The sequence below is a fragment of the Marasmius oreades genome, chromosome 5 (assembly GCF_018924745.1).
Source record: "Marasmius oreades isolate 03SP1 chromosome 5, whole genome shotgun sequence".
NCBI lineage: Eukaryota > Fungi > Basidiomycota > Agaricomycetes > Agaricales > Marasmiaceae > Marasmius > Marasmius oreades.
The window spans coordinates 3,932,849-3,948,515 of record NC_057327.1 but is presented as its reverse complement, the minus strand read 5'-3'; the positions used below and the strand labels follow the sequence as shown (position 1 = coordinate 3,948,515).

Here is a 15,667-nt window from a genome sequence, read left to right as displayed (position 1 = left end):
TGTCGTTCCCGGCGAAATAAGATGTGATTGGGTTATGTCCATCTGCTGGGTTCAGTGTGAAGAATACAGTAGGTGTACCGCTTTGCCGCGAGATGGCCCTAATTTCTTCTCGCATTTTCTTCACATCAGCAGTGGAACCCTCGATGTGTTCACCCATATAATCCACATATTTCAAAAGATTTAAAACGGCATCTTCTTTTATATTTGAAGGAAGTAGCGGCGAGAAGTCCATATCGAGCTTTTTACGGACAAATTTTCCCAAAATTTTGGTGATTGTTTCTTCGTCAATTCTTTGAATGGCTGCTGTCGCATTGGGCCACCATGTTCTCTGGACTGTTAGACGAGAGCGATAACTTGCGCGGCGCAACATAAGGATGTTGTGGATTACGAATATAAACGAGGTGTGTTTCTGGAATCGTCGATCGTGAAATTGCAAACAGTGTCGTACATGATAAAATAGGTCGATGTGGTTGAAGCCGAATGTCTTCCTTTGAGGGTCTTCAAAGTAACCGAGGCCGTAAGGAAATAGTGTTGGCCATAACATGCCATACACTTCCGGATGTTCCCGAACGTTGATTGTTTCCGGGGAAGTTGAAGTTTTGAGGAAGGTTCCGTTACTTTTCAAGTACCGAAGCACCTCAAGCTTTCGTATAGACAATGAATGTTCCGCTTGGTCGACATCAAACGTCCCTATTTAATGGTTACCACATTATCGATGCTAGCAGCTCAATAACTTGCTGTATTTAGTAATGGCGGGACCTTTGTTGTTTTCGACAGTCGTTTCTTTGAGTGCGGCATCGTTTTGGGCGATTCCGTGTCCAGCATATGTAGCTGTCTGCGCCTCTTCCGTCGCATCTGGTCTTTGAAGGTGCACATTAAATGGTAATATATTCTCTCCTTCATTTGGATAATGGGATAGGGCTTCTTCATCGAGTATTACGTCTTTGTATAATGGATTGTGGATTTGGAGCCATTGTAGCGCACTGAGTATTTTGTTTCGACAAACGAGAAACTCCGTTTTACGAAGCATGCTTGCATTTGCTTGATTGTCGTTCGTGACAAAAATGACTACTATTTCGTCGCATAAGGAACTGATAGGCCTCGGAAGACGCTGAGTCAAATTTCGAATTTCGTGTGGGTGAATACAGACGTTGCCTGCTGCTGATCGCTGAGCTGTCGGATTGTTCGTCTTTTTTTCTTTGAGTTTCGCCCAACATTTTGTGGTATGCGCTCTGGCAATTACGAGTTCCTCCAAATACGATAAGCTCGCTAGTTCGTATGGTACATCTCCTATCCAGCATCCGTTTGCCCAACTTAACTGGTGAACGGAAACAAATTTGCCCTTTTTAACAGATCTCCAACACAAATGGCAGAGGTTGAGTTTTCCATTAACCAATCGATAGTAATCGAATTCCGGACGGGTAATTTCGGGATCGTATTTAAGAAGCTTCCATTGATCTAGTTGGAACTTGAGGAGTGAACAGTCTATTTCATGGGATTCTTTGATTTTTACGTCCTTAGCGTACTCGGAACGGTCGCAAAACGAACATGCTACACGTTTTAAGGCGTCCGCGTTCGCGTTGTCAAGACTATCTGATACTATCTGTATAGAACGTCGATTTTTTGTTGTTAGAGTTTGTGGCAAGACCAACCTCTTTCCACTCATCTTCAGAAACTACCTGTGGCCAGTTCTCTTTCCACCATTCTTTGTTTTCCATGTCTGCCGAACACACCTCTTCTTGTTGCTTGACCCGCTGTTCGCTCCTTCGAAAGGACAGATGCTGCCGTGTTTGGGCTGATGGACGGACGGGGAGTTGGGGAATTACATTGGCGTTTATAGCGTCCAGTGGACGAACTTGGCAATTTTCGTCGCATTCGTGTTCCCGAAGGTCTGCAAATGTCTTGTTCAGATAGTCATCGCTTTCGTTATTAACTGTTCCGCGATGTTCCATGACGAGCTCTATCTTTCGTCGTGTATCGTTGTCAGGTATATTCTCTAGTAGCCATGATAGAACACGCGTCTTGTCTTCATGTGGGAATCCAAAAAGGTACGGTGTGTCGTTCTCGACTGCGTCTCCATGTTGGGGTTGAGGATCGTTCATGTCAACATCAGAAAGTGATCATGTTGCATTTTCGTTAACTGGTTGGCAAAAGCGTTCTTCCTCCGTACGTGGACATGTTTCTGGATAGTCCGATATCCAGCATTTTCTAATGAGACACTCCGGCCCACAAGAATGTGTTACAATCTGTTGGTAAATATCATCTTTTCTTCTGCATCTTATACCATGGTCGTTTGCTAAACTTCGAATTGTTCCGTAGGACACTGTTGGAACCACCACTTGCAGTATATGTGCAAACATTAACCGTTTTTCTGGTATGGTCAATTCGGTTGTGTATGTAGAATCTGTAATTGAGACATTAATTCGGTTTCCAGGAATTTCTACTGTACATACATTGCTGGTTGAACTTCATCCTTTTCGTTGAGTTCTCATCGTCAATTTCCTGCGAACGCTTCTTCATGGATTTCGATAGTAATAGTTCAAACGGTGACCGTTATGAAATAAATTTCACATTATGTCGACTGATTTGAATTTACCAAGACCGTGACGAAAACCGTTTCTTCCATTAGTACTAAATCCCAGTTCAAGCCTCCTATACTACACATTCGTGTTCAGAAGAGCAGGATCACTTTCTAGCACTGATGCTCTGTAGTGCTTCGTCAAGTACATTTGTTGCCACCGCTTCAAGCTCGTTGCCGTTGTTGTCGACGAGTAAATGATAAACCTATTATCTTCTATCGGTCTTCAATGACCATTAATTATTTGGAAACTTACATTCTTCGGAGGGGACAACCCTAGGTCGATCGCCCGTTTCCATCGTTCTAGTCTTGTCAATCCAACAGCCGGGCCCCACTTTCCATTGCTATTTGTTCAAATCAATATTGATTCAAAAATTAAAAATTTATTGCCCACAGATCAAATTCACGAAGGGTTTGTTGCTCGTCCTTTATTCTTTCATTTTCCTTGGCGATGACCTGTGCTACTTTAAGGTCGGTCTTCGTAAACGACATTGGTGGGTCGTTCTGAGTCATGATAGAGCTACGTTGAAGAAAACTAAATGTTTTAGCTCCTGACTAAATATCACCACGCCTACCCCTGTTTTATAACGATTTCAATCGTTTCTTACAGTTTAAACGTTTTCGTTTGATTGCGGATGAAATCGTCCTAAATGAATGTTGAACGGTATGACGATAGAAGCCAGAGATCGAGCGGCATGAGGTTGTAATCATGTTTTCTTGAAATCATTGCAAACGAAACACCCAGTTTTCTTGAGACCCGGATGACACTTCGAGAACGCAGAATGTATTATGGCGAAACTGATCTGCAATCAATTTTCGCTGGCCACGACATGAAGTCAGTGCCAAACGACTCAATGTGGCATAAAGTCAACATCGATATGCGAAGTCAAAGGATGTAATTCCTCAGGTGCACGCCTTGCAGCAAGACGAAGACCTTAAGTTGTATAAGTTCCGCTCTCCACAGACAATAAGATATAATGACATACCTCTTACATCTGCCACTACTTGATCATGAAGTCGTGTATTAGAAAACGAAGAATTGAATGTGAAATTTTATTATTGTGACCAAGCCACGTGAATAAAGAACGTGATGTTTCGCGAAGTTCCCTCTTTTTCTTGCACCTTATCCAAAGTCTCATCAAAAATATCGCTTGCCGAACACTTTTCGTTGATTTCATATCGCGTTAGTTTTTTTGGAAAGACTACACGTCTTTCAGAAACATAACCTGGTTATACACCGGTTGCAATCGTCTTTTACTTTTAAAACAACATCTGTCTTTATGACCAACGGTATAAACAGTCATCTGTATACGCTTTAAACATGCTAATTAATTCTCTGTGAATGTAGGTCAGTTATGGAAACTATAACTACTCGCCAGAAAGAAAATGAGGTTGCACAAACCGGTACGTATTATTTGTTATTTAAATTGTATTCATTACATGTTTTGACACAGTTCAATGCTACAATGCGCTCGACGGAAAATTCGGAACTTTGCTGGAAAACAATGATTATTTTGTTACTTCACCGAACTCGGAAACGATGTACATGCCTAATCTGGGTCCGTGCAGAATCACTCAAAGAAAGGACTTTTATTATGGCGCAGACGATCATTTGTTGTACCCCCAACCATTTATTCCTTTTCGTTGTCACTGGGCTTCTATTCCACGACGACCACTATATGATAGCGACCCTCTTGCGAAGTGGTGGAAATCATTACCAGATAACGCATTTATTATGGAGAACGGTGCGGTTGAGGGACTCGGAAAATGGGATAAGAAACACGTCGCCCGTTATAGAAAAGATGTTGACGCCATTCGTGCACGCGCTTTTTCGTACAAAATGGCTCGGAGGTCCACGGGGAAAGAAGTAAACGAGCTTGTTTCGGTCTTGAATGAACAACTGTATCGGACCCTGCATTATTTGACCTCGATGGTTTTTCCTCTTCTACGTGCGCAACAACTTTGGGCAACATTTCGTCGATGGTATCTTGAGCTACTCGGTGCTCTGGACTGGGTCGAAATTATGAAACCGATTATGGATGGGCAGGAACTTCCTACTAGTTCATCTCGCAAAGTTGCATCAAAAGCAATGGGTGCATTCGTTCACCATGTCCGAGACTGCGAAAACCTGTTCGTAGCAAGTATACCTCTATGGTATATCCGACCTCGTTCAGAACTGGCCAATGTTCAGATTCGCGACAAACCCACAGATATACACTCACCTGCAACGATAAAAATCTGTACGGAACCGTTTTCAAATCGAATAATTTATCAGGGTCGAGCAGACGATACTCAAAAGGCGCTTGCCATTGAAAAACACTGTCTCGAAGTCATTGATTGCGGCAACCCTTTCGATTCTGTCTTAGTCGTACACAACACAATGTCATCTTCCTCCGATTCCCCACCTACATCACACTTTCGTATCGTCAAAAAATCAAAAAATACAAAGAAAAAGAGGGAATCAAATCGTGTTGCACCATGTAAGCTACTCCGTTTTGTAGGATTGTTTAAGTAAATTGATCTTTTTAAAGATACATTATCGAAGCCTACGAGTTGTCCACAACCGCAACGAGACAAATTTGCAGAAATTCGTAACGAAGTCTCTCTGCCTGTTGCAGATGTGTGGGTTAAAGCTCTTAACGAAATTGATCGTACTTTGCGTCCTCCAAAGGATTCTGGCAAAAACAGCGGATACGCGTTCCCCGACCCGAATATGATTTTATTTGCCCCCAAAGAAAAGAGATTTAGGATGCTCAAATCATGGACCCGTTTTCGTGCAGTCCTTATCTTTCGTCATATGATGCCTGCATCTTTCACATCGGGTGCTTGGACCTCAGAACAATGGAGGATCCTTCTAGCACTTTCCGAAACGTACACGTCTTCCACATCAAACGACGGATTCATGGCAAAGCAACGTCAGAGCGTATATCACTTATTGTCTGAATGTTTCAAGTTCCATAAATTGAAGCTGAACCTGGACAACGTCAACACCCATGTGTTTAGTTGGAGAAACCGTGAAGTCCCTGTTCGTTATTTGAATGACGATGAAGTGGTAAAAGAAATTGTTTGGGAACTATTCGAATTGAATTTTCGAATTGAATTCCAAGCACTTCACCGAAGACTTTGCGTAACGGAACGACAACCATCACGAAATTCTATTGGTGCGAAATCATTTGAAGGAATTTATTCATGTTTTTACGACTCGAAGAACGTAAATAATCCCACTCAAGTCGACTTCGATGGAGCATCAAAAGGTCTCGCTGCTATAAATCTGGAAGATCGAAACCCCTACATGTTACCATTTTGCCGTGTTTTAGTCCAATGGCCAGGAGGCGATATCGGAACGGAGTTGTTGAAAAATTGCACAGTGGAATCTGATCTTATGCAGTCGCAGCTTGCTAAACTGGAAAACTGGGCAGTTCCCTTTTACTGTCAATCGTTTTATTCTATGTATGGCAGGCCCCCTATCATACCACATTGCCTCGACAAGTTGACTACGCTACCAGAAGAAGTTTACTCAGACTACGGTGACCCGGTTTCCGACTAGTAATGAGTGTATGTGTTAATATTGACTTGTTTTGTTAATGTATTCTTATCTCGACAATAACTACATCTGTATTGTTGAATATGTTTCTTATTTGGGTATGACAAAGGTAGTGTTGCAATTTTTTCCGCTGACCAAATTGGGTTTATTTACGTTGTTGTTTGTTGTGTGGATCCGCTTTCTTTACTTTGGATCTTAACTGCCACCACTGTCGCAACAAGCTGATTTCATAACGCTTGCATTGGCCTTAGTTGACTAGATGTCGCGCGAAAGAACCGTGATTACATATCACTTTCTGTATTATGGACACCCTTCAGTCCGTCAAGACATCAAGTTGAAGTCGATTTTCCACTTTGCTGGTTATTCTCTACTACGGGTTCGTTGTAGTAATCTTGACACAAGTTGAACATACTTCTGACATTGAAATTTATTTACAAGCCAGATTGGAATTTCGATCAACTGCTGTCAAATACATGTCTCTCTACACAAGAGATGCATCGATCGTCAACCATAACGTTCTCCCATTTTACCCCTGTTGGTCCACCTAAGTACTACAATGATCGGTTTCTTTATAAATAACTCATTAGATTTTTCTATTCAATCTACTTTCTCCTCAATTCCAGTTGCGTACAAATGGCATCTGTACAGGACTATCTCACTGGCACCGTCGACAACGCAAAACTTCGTGCAAGGGTCGCAGAGGGTGGTGTGCTGCATGACCTTCCCGAGACCGTAGAAGGTTTGGGTACCTTTTGGGCTGGAAAGGCGGATGTTCCAAGTTTCTGCAAAATAAACCAAGATAACACTTACACTCGAAGCTACGTCAACATCGACAACGATAATCGTGAAAAAGTTCACATGTATATTGGCGAAGTATTGGGTTTCAACCAAGGAACGGCCCTTGCGCCGTACGGAAATTTTTCAAGACCTGCACCTGAAGTAAGTTTTGTCACTGATTTGGTCGGCTTTGACTAATCAGCAACGATTCCAAAAAGACTATCAGCGACAAGACTAGTGTTAGACAAATTTTAGTACTGGGTTCACCTTCATTTGGCAATGAATACGTGAAAGGTTGCTTCGGAAACCAAGCAATCTCAGTTCTTGATGCAGTGGAAGCACATGACAATGGGACTCATATGGTATGAATCCGTTCATCATCAACGAATTCTTCTTAATAGCAGTATAGCATTTTTCCTCTATCAGATATCCTTTCAAGCGCCTTTGCGTTGGCGATAACATGCCACCAGACGCTTTGATTTTCCACACGGAAAAGATTTACCAGGTAAGATTGACGTTTCACTTCAGTCATCGTGCATTAATTTGCATGTTGAAAGGTCCCACCGTCGTCGGAGAGGTCAAGGCCGTTTGGAACTCCTATCAAATTTCAGAAAGCGAATTTGAAGAGGAAATTAGAACACTTCGCAGAAACGTCGTCGCAATACCAGGAAGGTCAGACTGAAGGTAAAATTTGCATCACTAGTAAAGAACAACGCTCAACCCGCACTTTCAGACTCTTGTGACGTCAAAGTGGGGGATTTCATTGACCCAAAATGTCTCCCTGGTTATACTGGTGGCGTGTTTCAACTGGGAGATGCTCGATGTGTTGTACAGGATATCAAACAACCAAATAATGCCGTGGTTCATCCCAAAGATTGGTCGCGAGTGCTCACACCAGGAGCATTGGTTTGGATTGGTGCCGTTCTTAAGGCATGGATTATGCCAGATGGATCCAATGGAAACCGGAAAGTGAGCGGGAAATTTTTGGACTTTCTAACATCTAACAAATTCGCAAATCAGTTTTATCATTTAAGCATCGTTACCATCGATATCATAGACTTTTCACCTTTCGAGCCAATCACGCGCGGACTCCGAGCGGTCCCACATCCAATCGCGTCATTGCCCATAAAGAAACCGGATAATACATCGATGTTCGACAGGAACCTATTACGCCCACGCAAAACTGCAGAATGCATGTCAAGGACGGCTAATGAACCCAATCCTTCTCCTGCTTCGACCATTTCTTCAACAGAAGATGTCGAGTCAAGTTCAAACCTATCTCGATCCTCTGGCAAGGAACCGTCGATTATTTCTCCAACGGACACCGAGAAGACAACTTCATCTGTACCTCAGTCTTCTAGCGAGGGACCATCGACCATTTCTTCAATAGACAAATTGGGACCTACTTCATCCGTACCTCGCTCTTCTAGCGGGGAACAATCTTTAATTGCTTCCTCTTCTTCTGCCAAGGTATCTTCTGCAGGGTATTACGAAGATTTTGATTTGATGGTTGCTCCAGTCAACAAGAGGAAAAAAGGAAAAAACCCTATGTAATTTTTTTGGTTTTCTGCACTTCAAAATCTATTCAAGATGTTAATTTTGATGATTTTATTGGCGTGTTTCGATTTAGTAAACTCTTTTTTTATTATTAAATTTTACGACTGCTCCGAGCAATGTCCTTCCAAGGTTTAAATTTCGTATATCTAAAGCAATGACCGATGCTGTGATATAAATGACATTGTTGCCTTGTAGGTTGCGTGTAGGGTATGTTTTATGTTTCATATGACGACGATTTCAAGCTGATCTTGTTACAACGGGTCTTCTAGACACCGGTTTTGAAATAGAAAGAAGGTATCCCTATCCGTTGCCTTCTAGAATTAGGAAATATCCCATGATGATCGTAAAACACCTCCTTTACTGATATGGTATGTATATGTCAAAACAGCACATTCAATATCTATTGTTCTCTATCACTACTCAAACATTTGAACGTAGGTTGTATGTGTCTTTCAAAGAACCGTTTTATCTGACACTTATCTGGTTATTCTTTGCACGCAAAGCGCAAAAATGATCACAACAACGACCGAATCTTCTCTCCAAAAACTGTCCGCGGAAGTGTTGTATAACGTTTTGGAATTTTCTCCGCTCTTCGATGTATTGTCTATGTTGAAAGTTTGCAGTGTTTTGCGCGCAATTGGTCAAGATAGGATGCGGCCATTCTACAAGGACACCCTACCTCATAGAACATTTTCACCCTGGTTGGAATCTGAAACGATTGATAAATTCCGCGAACTTCAATGCATTTCGGGAATGATTGTCGCTGGTTCAGTCGCCCTATCCATATTCGCACCCGTGTCATTCCTTCCAAATAATCTTGACTGCCTAGTGTCTCTGGCGAATGGCGACAAAGTAGTAAACTTTCTTGAAGCTCACGGTTATATGCGGAAACGAGAAGACGGTGATAAAGGGACCACTGCAGATTTTGTTTTAGCGGAAACTGCGCATTCTTCGTCTTTCACCGCGTTCTATCATTCGAATCCCGAAATCCAATCTATCGTTGCATATGAGAAATTGTTGAACAACAATCTCGCTACCATCAACATCATTTTTACATCGGGTTCCCCTGTCCACGCAGTTTTGTTGCATCATTCAAGTATGTGTTCAATGCATGGCTTACGTTGTTCTAACTGAATGTCATTTTTAGCGTGTGCGATGAACTTGATTACACATGAAGTGGCAATGTGTTTGTTTCCGTGTTCGACTATGAAACTCAAAAAAGCGATTATGCTACGAGGACCGACCTATTTCGAAACAAACCGCAACTCCGTTAACATTGTCGCGGAAAAGTATAAGGAAAGGAAGTTAACTTTCGTACACCCGGACTTTGTGACTTTCATGGACGCTTTGTTACCAAACTCGGAACTTAACATGTTTGGAAGGTCTCCAGGAGACACAATGTGTTTGACTCTCCCTTTGCCTCCGTTCACCGACTGCCGTTACAAAAGCCCTATGTCGGTTGAAATTCTAAAAGCACACTCATGGTCCATGTCGTACGAAACATCGAAGTCCGTGGTAGATACGAAATCTGTAACAACGATTGACAACATCGAGCTTTGTGTATCACCATGGTCGTGGAGAAGAATTGTTACCGATATTTCGGTGGTGAATGAAAATGTAGCGTTTTGGTATGATTTTATTATAGATCTGCTTCATCATGCCTAATGTTTTGTTAGTTGGTTTTCCAGTTTAGGATCCGTGGTGAACAAAAAGCGCGCACAGCACGGTTTGATGAAAACCTTGCAACGTTGGTTATCAAAAAACCCGATACCTATCACCAGTCCCGACGTGACCACGCCGAACGCAGCTGTTGCGGATTGTCTGGCGGACTTGTTTTACCACTTGGAAGTGATCAATGTACAAATTAGAGGCCGCCCAAATGCAGAGGTAAGAAATATCAATCATAACAGAATGGATTTTAACGAGATACAGGTCAAATTTGAATGGATTGTGGAAGACGACTTATGTGGTCTCGGCATAATGATTATCGTTGACGAGCGTGAAAGATTTTTGTGGAACGACACGATGGAACAAAACAGTGCATCCATAAGTGCTCTACGAGATGAAACGGTTTTCGTCAGATTACTTTAGATTTTTTTTGGGGGTTTCTCTGGCGGATAATGTATTGCTTATGTTCGTTGAATAACGTCAACAACTTTTAACCCCTTAATTCTAAAGTCCTATCCATAGCTACTATGTATACAGTAAGTGTTAGTTTGATTTTTATAAATCGACGGATGGTCGGCTAACAGACGATCGAGACAAACAAAGCTTCAGGAGGATCCGTTTGTAATGCAGAAAGGCTATCCTGCTGAACGTTATTTTCGTCGAATCTTAACACCATCATACTGCTCTATAACGGTGAGTTCTTTTTCTGGGTGACAGTACAATAATGTGTCTCTCAATTGTCATGACTAGTACGCAGATGACTCGAGAAAGCTTTCTCACAAACTTAGCTCCTGAAATGGTCTACCGTATCTTGGAAAAACTTCCTCTTGTGGATGTTTTGCGCTTGATGAAAGTAAACGGCTACTTGCGAGAAGTGGCTCGAAACAGAGTGGACATATTTTACTGCACCATTTCACCTCAAAAGGCGATGTGCAGGTGGTTTTCATCCGTGGACGTCGTTGTCTTCCGCGAGCTCCAATTCCTGACTGGCATGATTGTCAGCGGTTCTGTTGCGCTCTCAATGTTCAGAAACGACGAATTCATACCAAACAACCTTGACTGCCTGGTTTCTCTTGCATATGGCAACAGGATTGTGTCATTCTTCGAATCTGTTGGTTATGTCCGAAGACAACAAAAGTGCGACAATGCCACAACATCAGATTTCCTTCTAAACGAAGCTCGGCGTTCATTATCCACCTATCGATCGAACCGAGAAATTCGAGCAATAGTGACGTTCCAGAAGACAATCGAAAACAAACAAGAGTTAATCAATCTCATCCTGACATCGGGTTCACCTATACACGGCCTTTTGTTGCACCATTCAAGTACGGCTGTTTCATTTAACTGACTATTAAAGCTGACACCTGTATATTAGCGTGCGCAATGAATTTCTGGACACACGAAGTGGCGATATGTTTATTTCCAGTATCGACTTTGATACGAAATCAATCAATCATGCTACGGGACTTGTCATATTTCGAGGCAGAAGAAAACATCATTCCCAAGAAGTACAAAGAAAGGGGCATAACTTTCGTGGACTCGAATGTTGTATCATTGCAAGAGGCACTGTCTCCGGTTTGTGAGCTTAACGTATTCACCCGGTTTGTGGGGGATTCCTCATGTTTGACTTTGCGTTTACCGCAAATGGAACGTCTCCAACTCAGTGGCTCTTACCAGTTCAATGGCCCGTTGTCATTGTCAATCCTGACAGTTCACTCTTGGAACTTGTCGTACGACCACGCCAACTTCGTTTTAGAGTCTAGACCGATCTCAACAATTGACGATGTAAACTTGTGTGTATTGTGGACTGTATGGAAGAACGTAATGGACGACGATCCGTCGATAAACGGAATTAAAATTTTTCGGTATTAATTTCTTGAACATTTCCTTGACATGATATCTAATTTATTTAAGGTGGTTTTCCAATATTGAACAACAGGTCTTGTGTACCGAATCTGCTAAATCCAGTTTAGTGCAGGCGTTGATGGTTTGGATAGCCTCAAACCCAAGCCCCGACAAAGGGCATGTAATCTTTGACCGACCCAGCGCAAAAGCAGCTTGCGGTTTAGTTTCGCTACTTTTACGTTTGCAAAACTCCTGCCGAGAGATGGAAAATCTGACTTCACCAGAAGTAAGCAAGACAGTTCGAACAATTCCCTTCCTTATTCTAAAATGCCAACAGATTGGTTGTAACTGGATGGTCGACGATAATGATTGCGTTTTGTTGGTTGAAATCCTCGTCAATACAAAATCACGAAAGTTTTGGAAAAAAACATTATATCACAGCTGGTCTATCGTCAGGGAACTGCGAGATGAATTAGTCTACGTCTCAATCACTTAATTAATGTCATGTCGAGTCTAGGACGGTTCTTACGTTGACACGACCTCTGCTCTGCCATGGACGCTTGTTCCGGCGTTTCGACAACATTGATCAGGCTTGTATTGTCAAGACACAAGAGGTTGCAAGGTACAACCCAATCGGCGTCGTGGTATGTTGTGTTTATTGCGTGGTAAAAAGAAGGTTAATCATGTAGAAATGACAGAGATATCGAAGTTTCCATCACCAAATGTGCAGGTTCAAAGACATAACCGCCCACCGTTTCGCTCCACATTTTAAAACGTAAGCCACGTTAAACGACCCCATCGAGATGGAAGGACATAAATGTCTAACATACAGCATCAATTGAATCAATAGCGAAATGGGTGACATGATAGTTGGTGTTCCTTCTTAGTCCTGTTCTTGATGTAACCTTTACATGGGTAACAGGGAAGAAAACCACGGATGTAGGGGAAGATACTAAGAACATTGCTACAAAGCGGGATAGCTGATGAATCAAGAGGAACAACGTACTGCAATTTGTACCAACCGTTGAAGCTCCTCGCCGACATCAACCTCAAATGCTTCATTCAATCCTGTAAACGTTGAACACGATCAGATGGACGACCGCAAGATCAACGAGCGGGGAGCTCTCACATACGGTTCTCAACGTAAATCACGGCCTTAAAAATTTCGAGAATGTAACATGAAAGAGCGAAGGCGAGAGGAAGGGAGAAGCGCTGAACTCGGCGTTACTTATATCATGCAAAGGTAAGTCTCTTCACACTCATCCGCCACGACGACTCAATCAAAATGAACAATCGTCGTAATAAAACACTCAGGTTCCACCCTTATATTCGATGTGAATATGAAGAACTGAGCGTACGTGTTGTACCAACTATTCACATTGCGCTGACTGATTGATTCTTCTGGCAGAGCAAAAAAAGGCTTGATGACGCGGAGATAATAATAAACATCAACCGTTATTTTGCGAAAGTTAATATCCGTGCCATCTGAAGTATTTCATGCTGACGTCAATCTAGAAAAATAGAACCAAGAACGTACTACATCAGCAACTTACCCAATTTAGTGGTGAGCTTTCTCGGCTTTTAAGGGCTTTTCGGGGCTTTTCAGCCGGTTTGACCAGCTCGCAAGTTCAGCAGTCCACCAGCTTGTCTGTACATCGCAGCTATACTCCATAAAATAGATTTAAAACAACTTGTCTCAAGTCTAAAATATGTTATTTGCTCACCAAGGACCCCCAGCAGCGGAGGTTATCTCAAAAATGTATGTTGACCGGAAAATCTTGGCGGACGGACCCGAGCAAAATGGAGCTGGTCGGGAATCAGACATGACTGGTGGCTGGCGACTTGTTGGCTTGTACAAGCCCCAAAAAGCCGTAAAAAGTCCCCACCACCAAATTGGTAAGTTCCTGATGTAAATGTACATAACCACGTCCTAAAACTAGAAATCTTGGCAGCATTGTGTGTCATCGTAAGTGGAACACGGATAAAATTGAAACCTGCTAATGCACGACAGTATGGGTTATACTGTCTTTTAAGGCAAGATAACATAGATGAAGCGTAAAATCCGGAACTCGCTCTCTGTATATATTTTTTCTTGGGAGTCAACCATACCTGATGATAAACTGCTTAACCCGGACGTTCAGAGAAATGTAATTCATAATGCAGAGATGATGCTGGTTAACCCAGACGTACAAAATAGTAGAATTTCTTTGCTAAACAAAAGTGAGGTGTCATCGGTTTGTTTCCTGCCCCTGGTCGGCCCGTCCACTTCATTAAGACTCATAAGTAGTACTAGATATTTGTAAGCGTCGATATCATTGACTATAAAAAGCGCCCTTAGTACCCTCCTCCTCTCCAGCTCATCACACTCACTTTCAAATGCCTCTCACAAACGGGAATTTCTTGATCTTCTCCCCTCGCGGGGAACTTATTGCTTGTCGCCTGAATGAAGACAAATCATTGGGTTCCAAACACGTCGATTTCACCAAAAAATCTGCTCTGCAGAAGTATGTAGCGAATTTGGGAAATTCAGGCAGTAAATCGACTGAATCGAAATATGGCCTTTCGGCACATATTTCTGCTAGATCCGGACCAATCGGATAGATGCCGAATTTTTTCACCTAAGCAGAAATTAGCTCCAACAGCGCACATTTCAAATCAACTGATTTTCTGCCTGAATTACCTAAATTCAGTACACATTTCAGCAGAACAGAATTTTTTGGCAAAATCGGCGTGAAAGCGGTTGTCAAACACGTGAAGCCCATTCCGCCCAATCATGCATTGGTCAGTCATTGACTAAACTATAGCTTTCATGGACGATTAATGTTGTTCATTGCCTTTTCCCGTTTAGTGGGGCGTCCAGCATCTTGAAGGATCAGGAGGCATACCCCACACATGCGGCCTACCCCAACTTTGCCAACACCGGTCAAATCAACGAGTTGGTCTGGGCCATCCTGGGGAACGGACCTAACGCCGAGGGATGGGTTGTTGAACCTGCCCCAGGAGACCTGCCTAACACATACAGGTAGGCAGATAATCTTTTTTTTTGCGTCTTCAGATCGATTAATCCCGTTCCACCCAGGATCTCCACAAATGACAAGAAGTCACGATGGGTCATTCTCGAAGGCGATAAAGATGCTCAGGTGAGCTTTTGTCGTTGTTCTCTGGTCTTGTTTGTTTGCCCATCTCCGGTGTTTCTAACTCACCCAACAGATTGAATGTCGTCCTTTGGGTACTGGCCACCAAGACGTGTTCCAGTTTGTTCACGTTGTGGATTGAACCAGAGGGCATTACTACAAGCTTTGGAAGTTTTGAATGAATGAGCGTAGCTGTAGCGGGTGAGGTTATTGGTAATTGATATCTCAGATTTGCCGCTGAATGACGGAAGAGATGTCCTGTCACCTGTGTATAGTAAACTAGGGTACATGAATGGAAGACGGGCTGGTATGTGATTAAAAATTTCTCGTTGAGAAAACCGAAGAATATGGTAATGCTTGTTTCGATACGGTCGAACTTTTACTTGAAAAGTAGGACGAGATTAGTTGAGAACAGATCGCTTTGAAGCACAGATAATCAAACTGTGGTTTAATAGATATTGAACTGCATATAATATTAAATTAACATTAAACTAAAGAGCAAGTTCAACTGCAAGTTGACCCAAATTGAGTTCAACTGTGCAGTTCAACCAAACTGCATTACTC

General features: G+C 42.4%; 5 protein-coding genes across 5 annotated transcripts; 4 read left to right on the top strand and 1 right to left on the bottom strand.

Moving 5' to 3' along the window:
• Positions 1 to 2,685: 2,685 nt before the first annotated feature.
• On the bottom strand, positions 2,686 to 3,091 carry E1B28_009423 (uncharacterized protein; the record flags this gene model as incomplete). Its single annotated transcript, XM_043154319.1, has 3 exons — positions 2,686 to 2,784; positions 2,835 to 2,922; positions 2,973 to 3,091. 3 exons carry the CDS (start codon positions 3,089 to 3,091, stop codon positions 2,686 to 2,688), a joined length of 306 nt encoding a protein of 101 aa, XP_043009610.1.
• Positions 3,092 to 3,933: 842 nt separating this feature from the next.
• E1B28_009422 (uncharacterized protein) lies at positions 3,934 to 6,125 on the top strand (the record flags this gene model as incomplete). The annotated part of the gene is made up of 3 exons (XM_043154318.1): positions 3,934 to 3,982; positions 4,033 to 5,058; positions 5,110 to 6,125. The coding sequence occupies 3 exons, from the start codon at positions 3,934 to 3,936 to the stop codon at positions 6,123 to 6,125; spliced, it is 2,091 nt and encodes a 696-aa protein (XP_043009609.1).
• Positions 6,126 to 6,755: 630 nt separating this feature from the next.
• Positions 6,756 to 8,453, top strand: E1B28_009421 (uncharacterized protein; the record flags this gene model as incomplete). The annotated part of the gene is made up of 5 exons (XM_043154317.1): positions 6,756 to 7,061; positions 7,118 to 7,261; positions 7,309 to 7,404; positions 7,457 to 7,583; positions 7,633 to 8,453. 5 exons carry the CDS (start codon positions 6,756 to 6,758, stop codon positions 8,451 to 8,453), a joined length of 1,494 nt encoding a protein of 497 aa, XP_043009608.1.
• Positions 8,454 to 8,966: 513 nt separating this feature from the next.
• Positions 8,967 to 10,547, top strand: E1B28_009420 (uncharacterized protein; the record flags this gene model as incomplete). The annotated part of the gene is made up of 4 exons (XM_043154316.1): positions 8,967 to 9,552; positions 9,604 to 10,084; positions 10,133 to 10,343; positions 10,389 to 10,547. 4 exons carry the CDS (start codon positions 8,967 to 8,969, stop codon positions 10,545 to 10,547), a joined length of 1,437 nt encoding a protein of 478 aa, XP_043009607.1.
• A 4,195-nt stretch (positions 10,548 to 14,742) lies between these two features.
• Positions 14,743 to 15,245, top strand: E1B28_009419 (uncharacterized protein; the record flags this gene model as incomplete). The annotated part of the gene is made up of 4 exons (XM_043154315.1): positions 14,743 to 14,750; positions 14,818 to 14,991; positions 15,049 to 15,109; positions 15,180 to 15,245. The coding sequence occupies 4 exons, from the start codon at positions 14,743 to 14,745 to the stop codon at positions 15,243 to 15,245; spliced, it is 309 nt and encodes a 102-aa protein (XP_043009606.1).
• Positions 15,246 to 15,667: the final 422 nt, after the last annotated feature.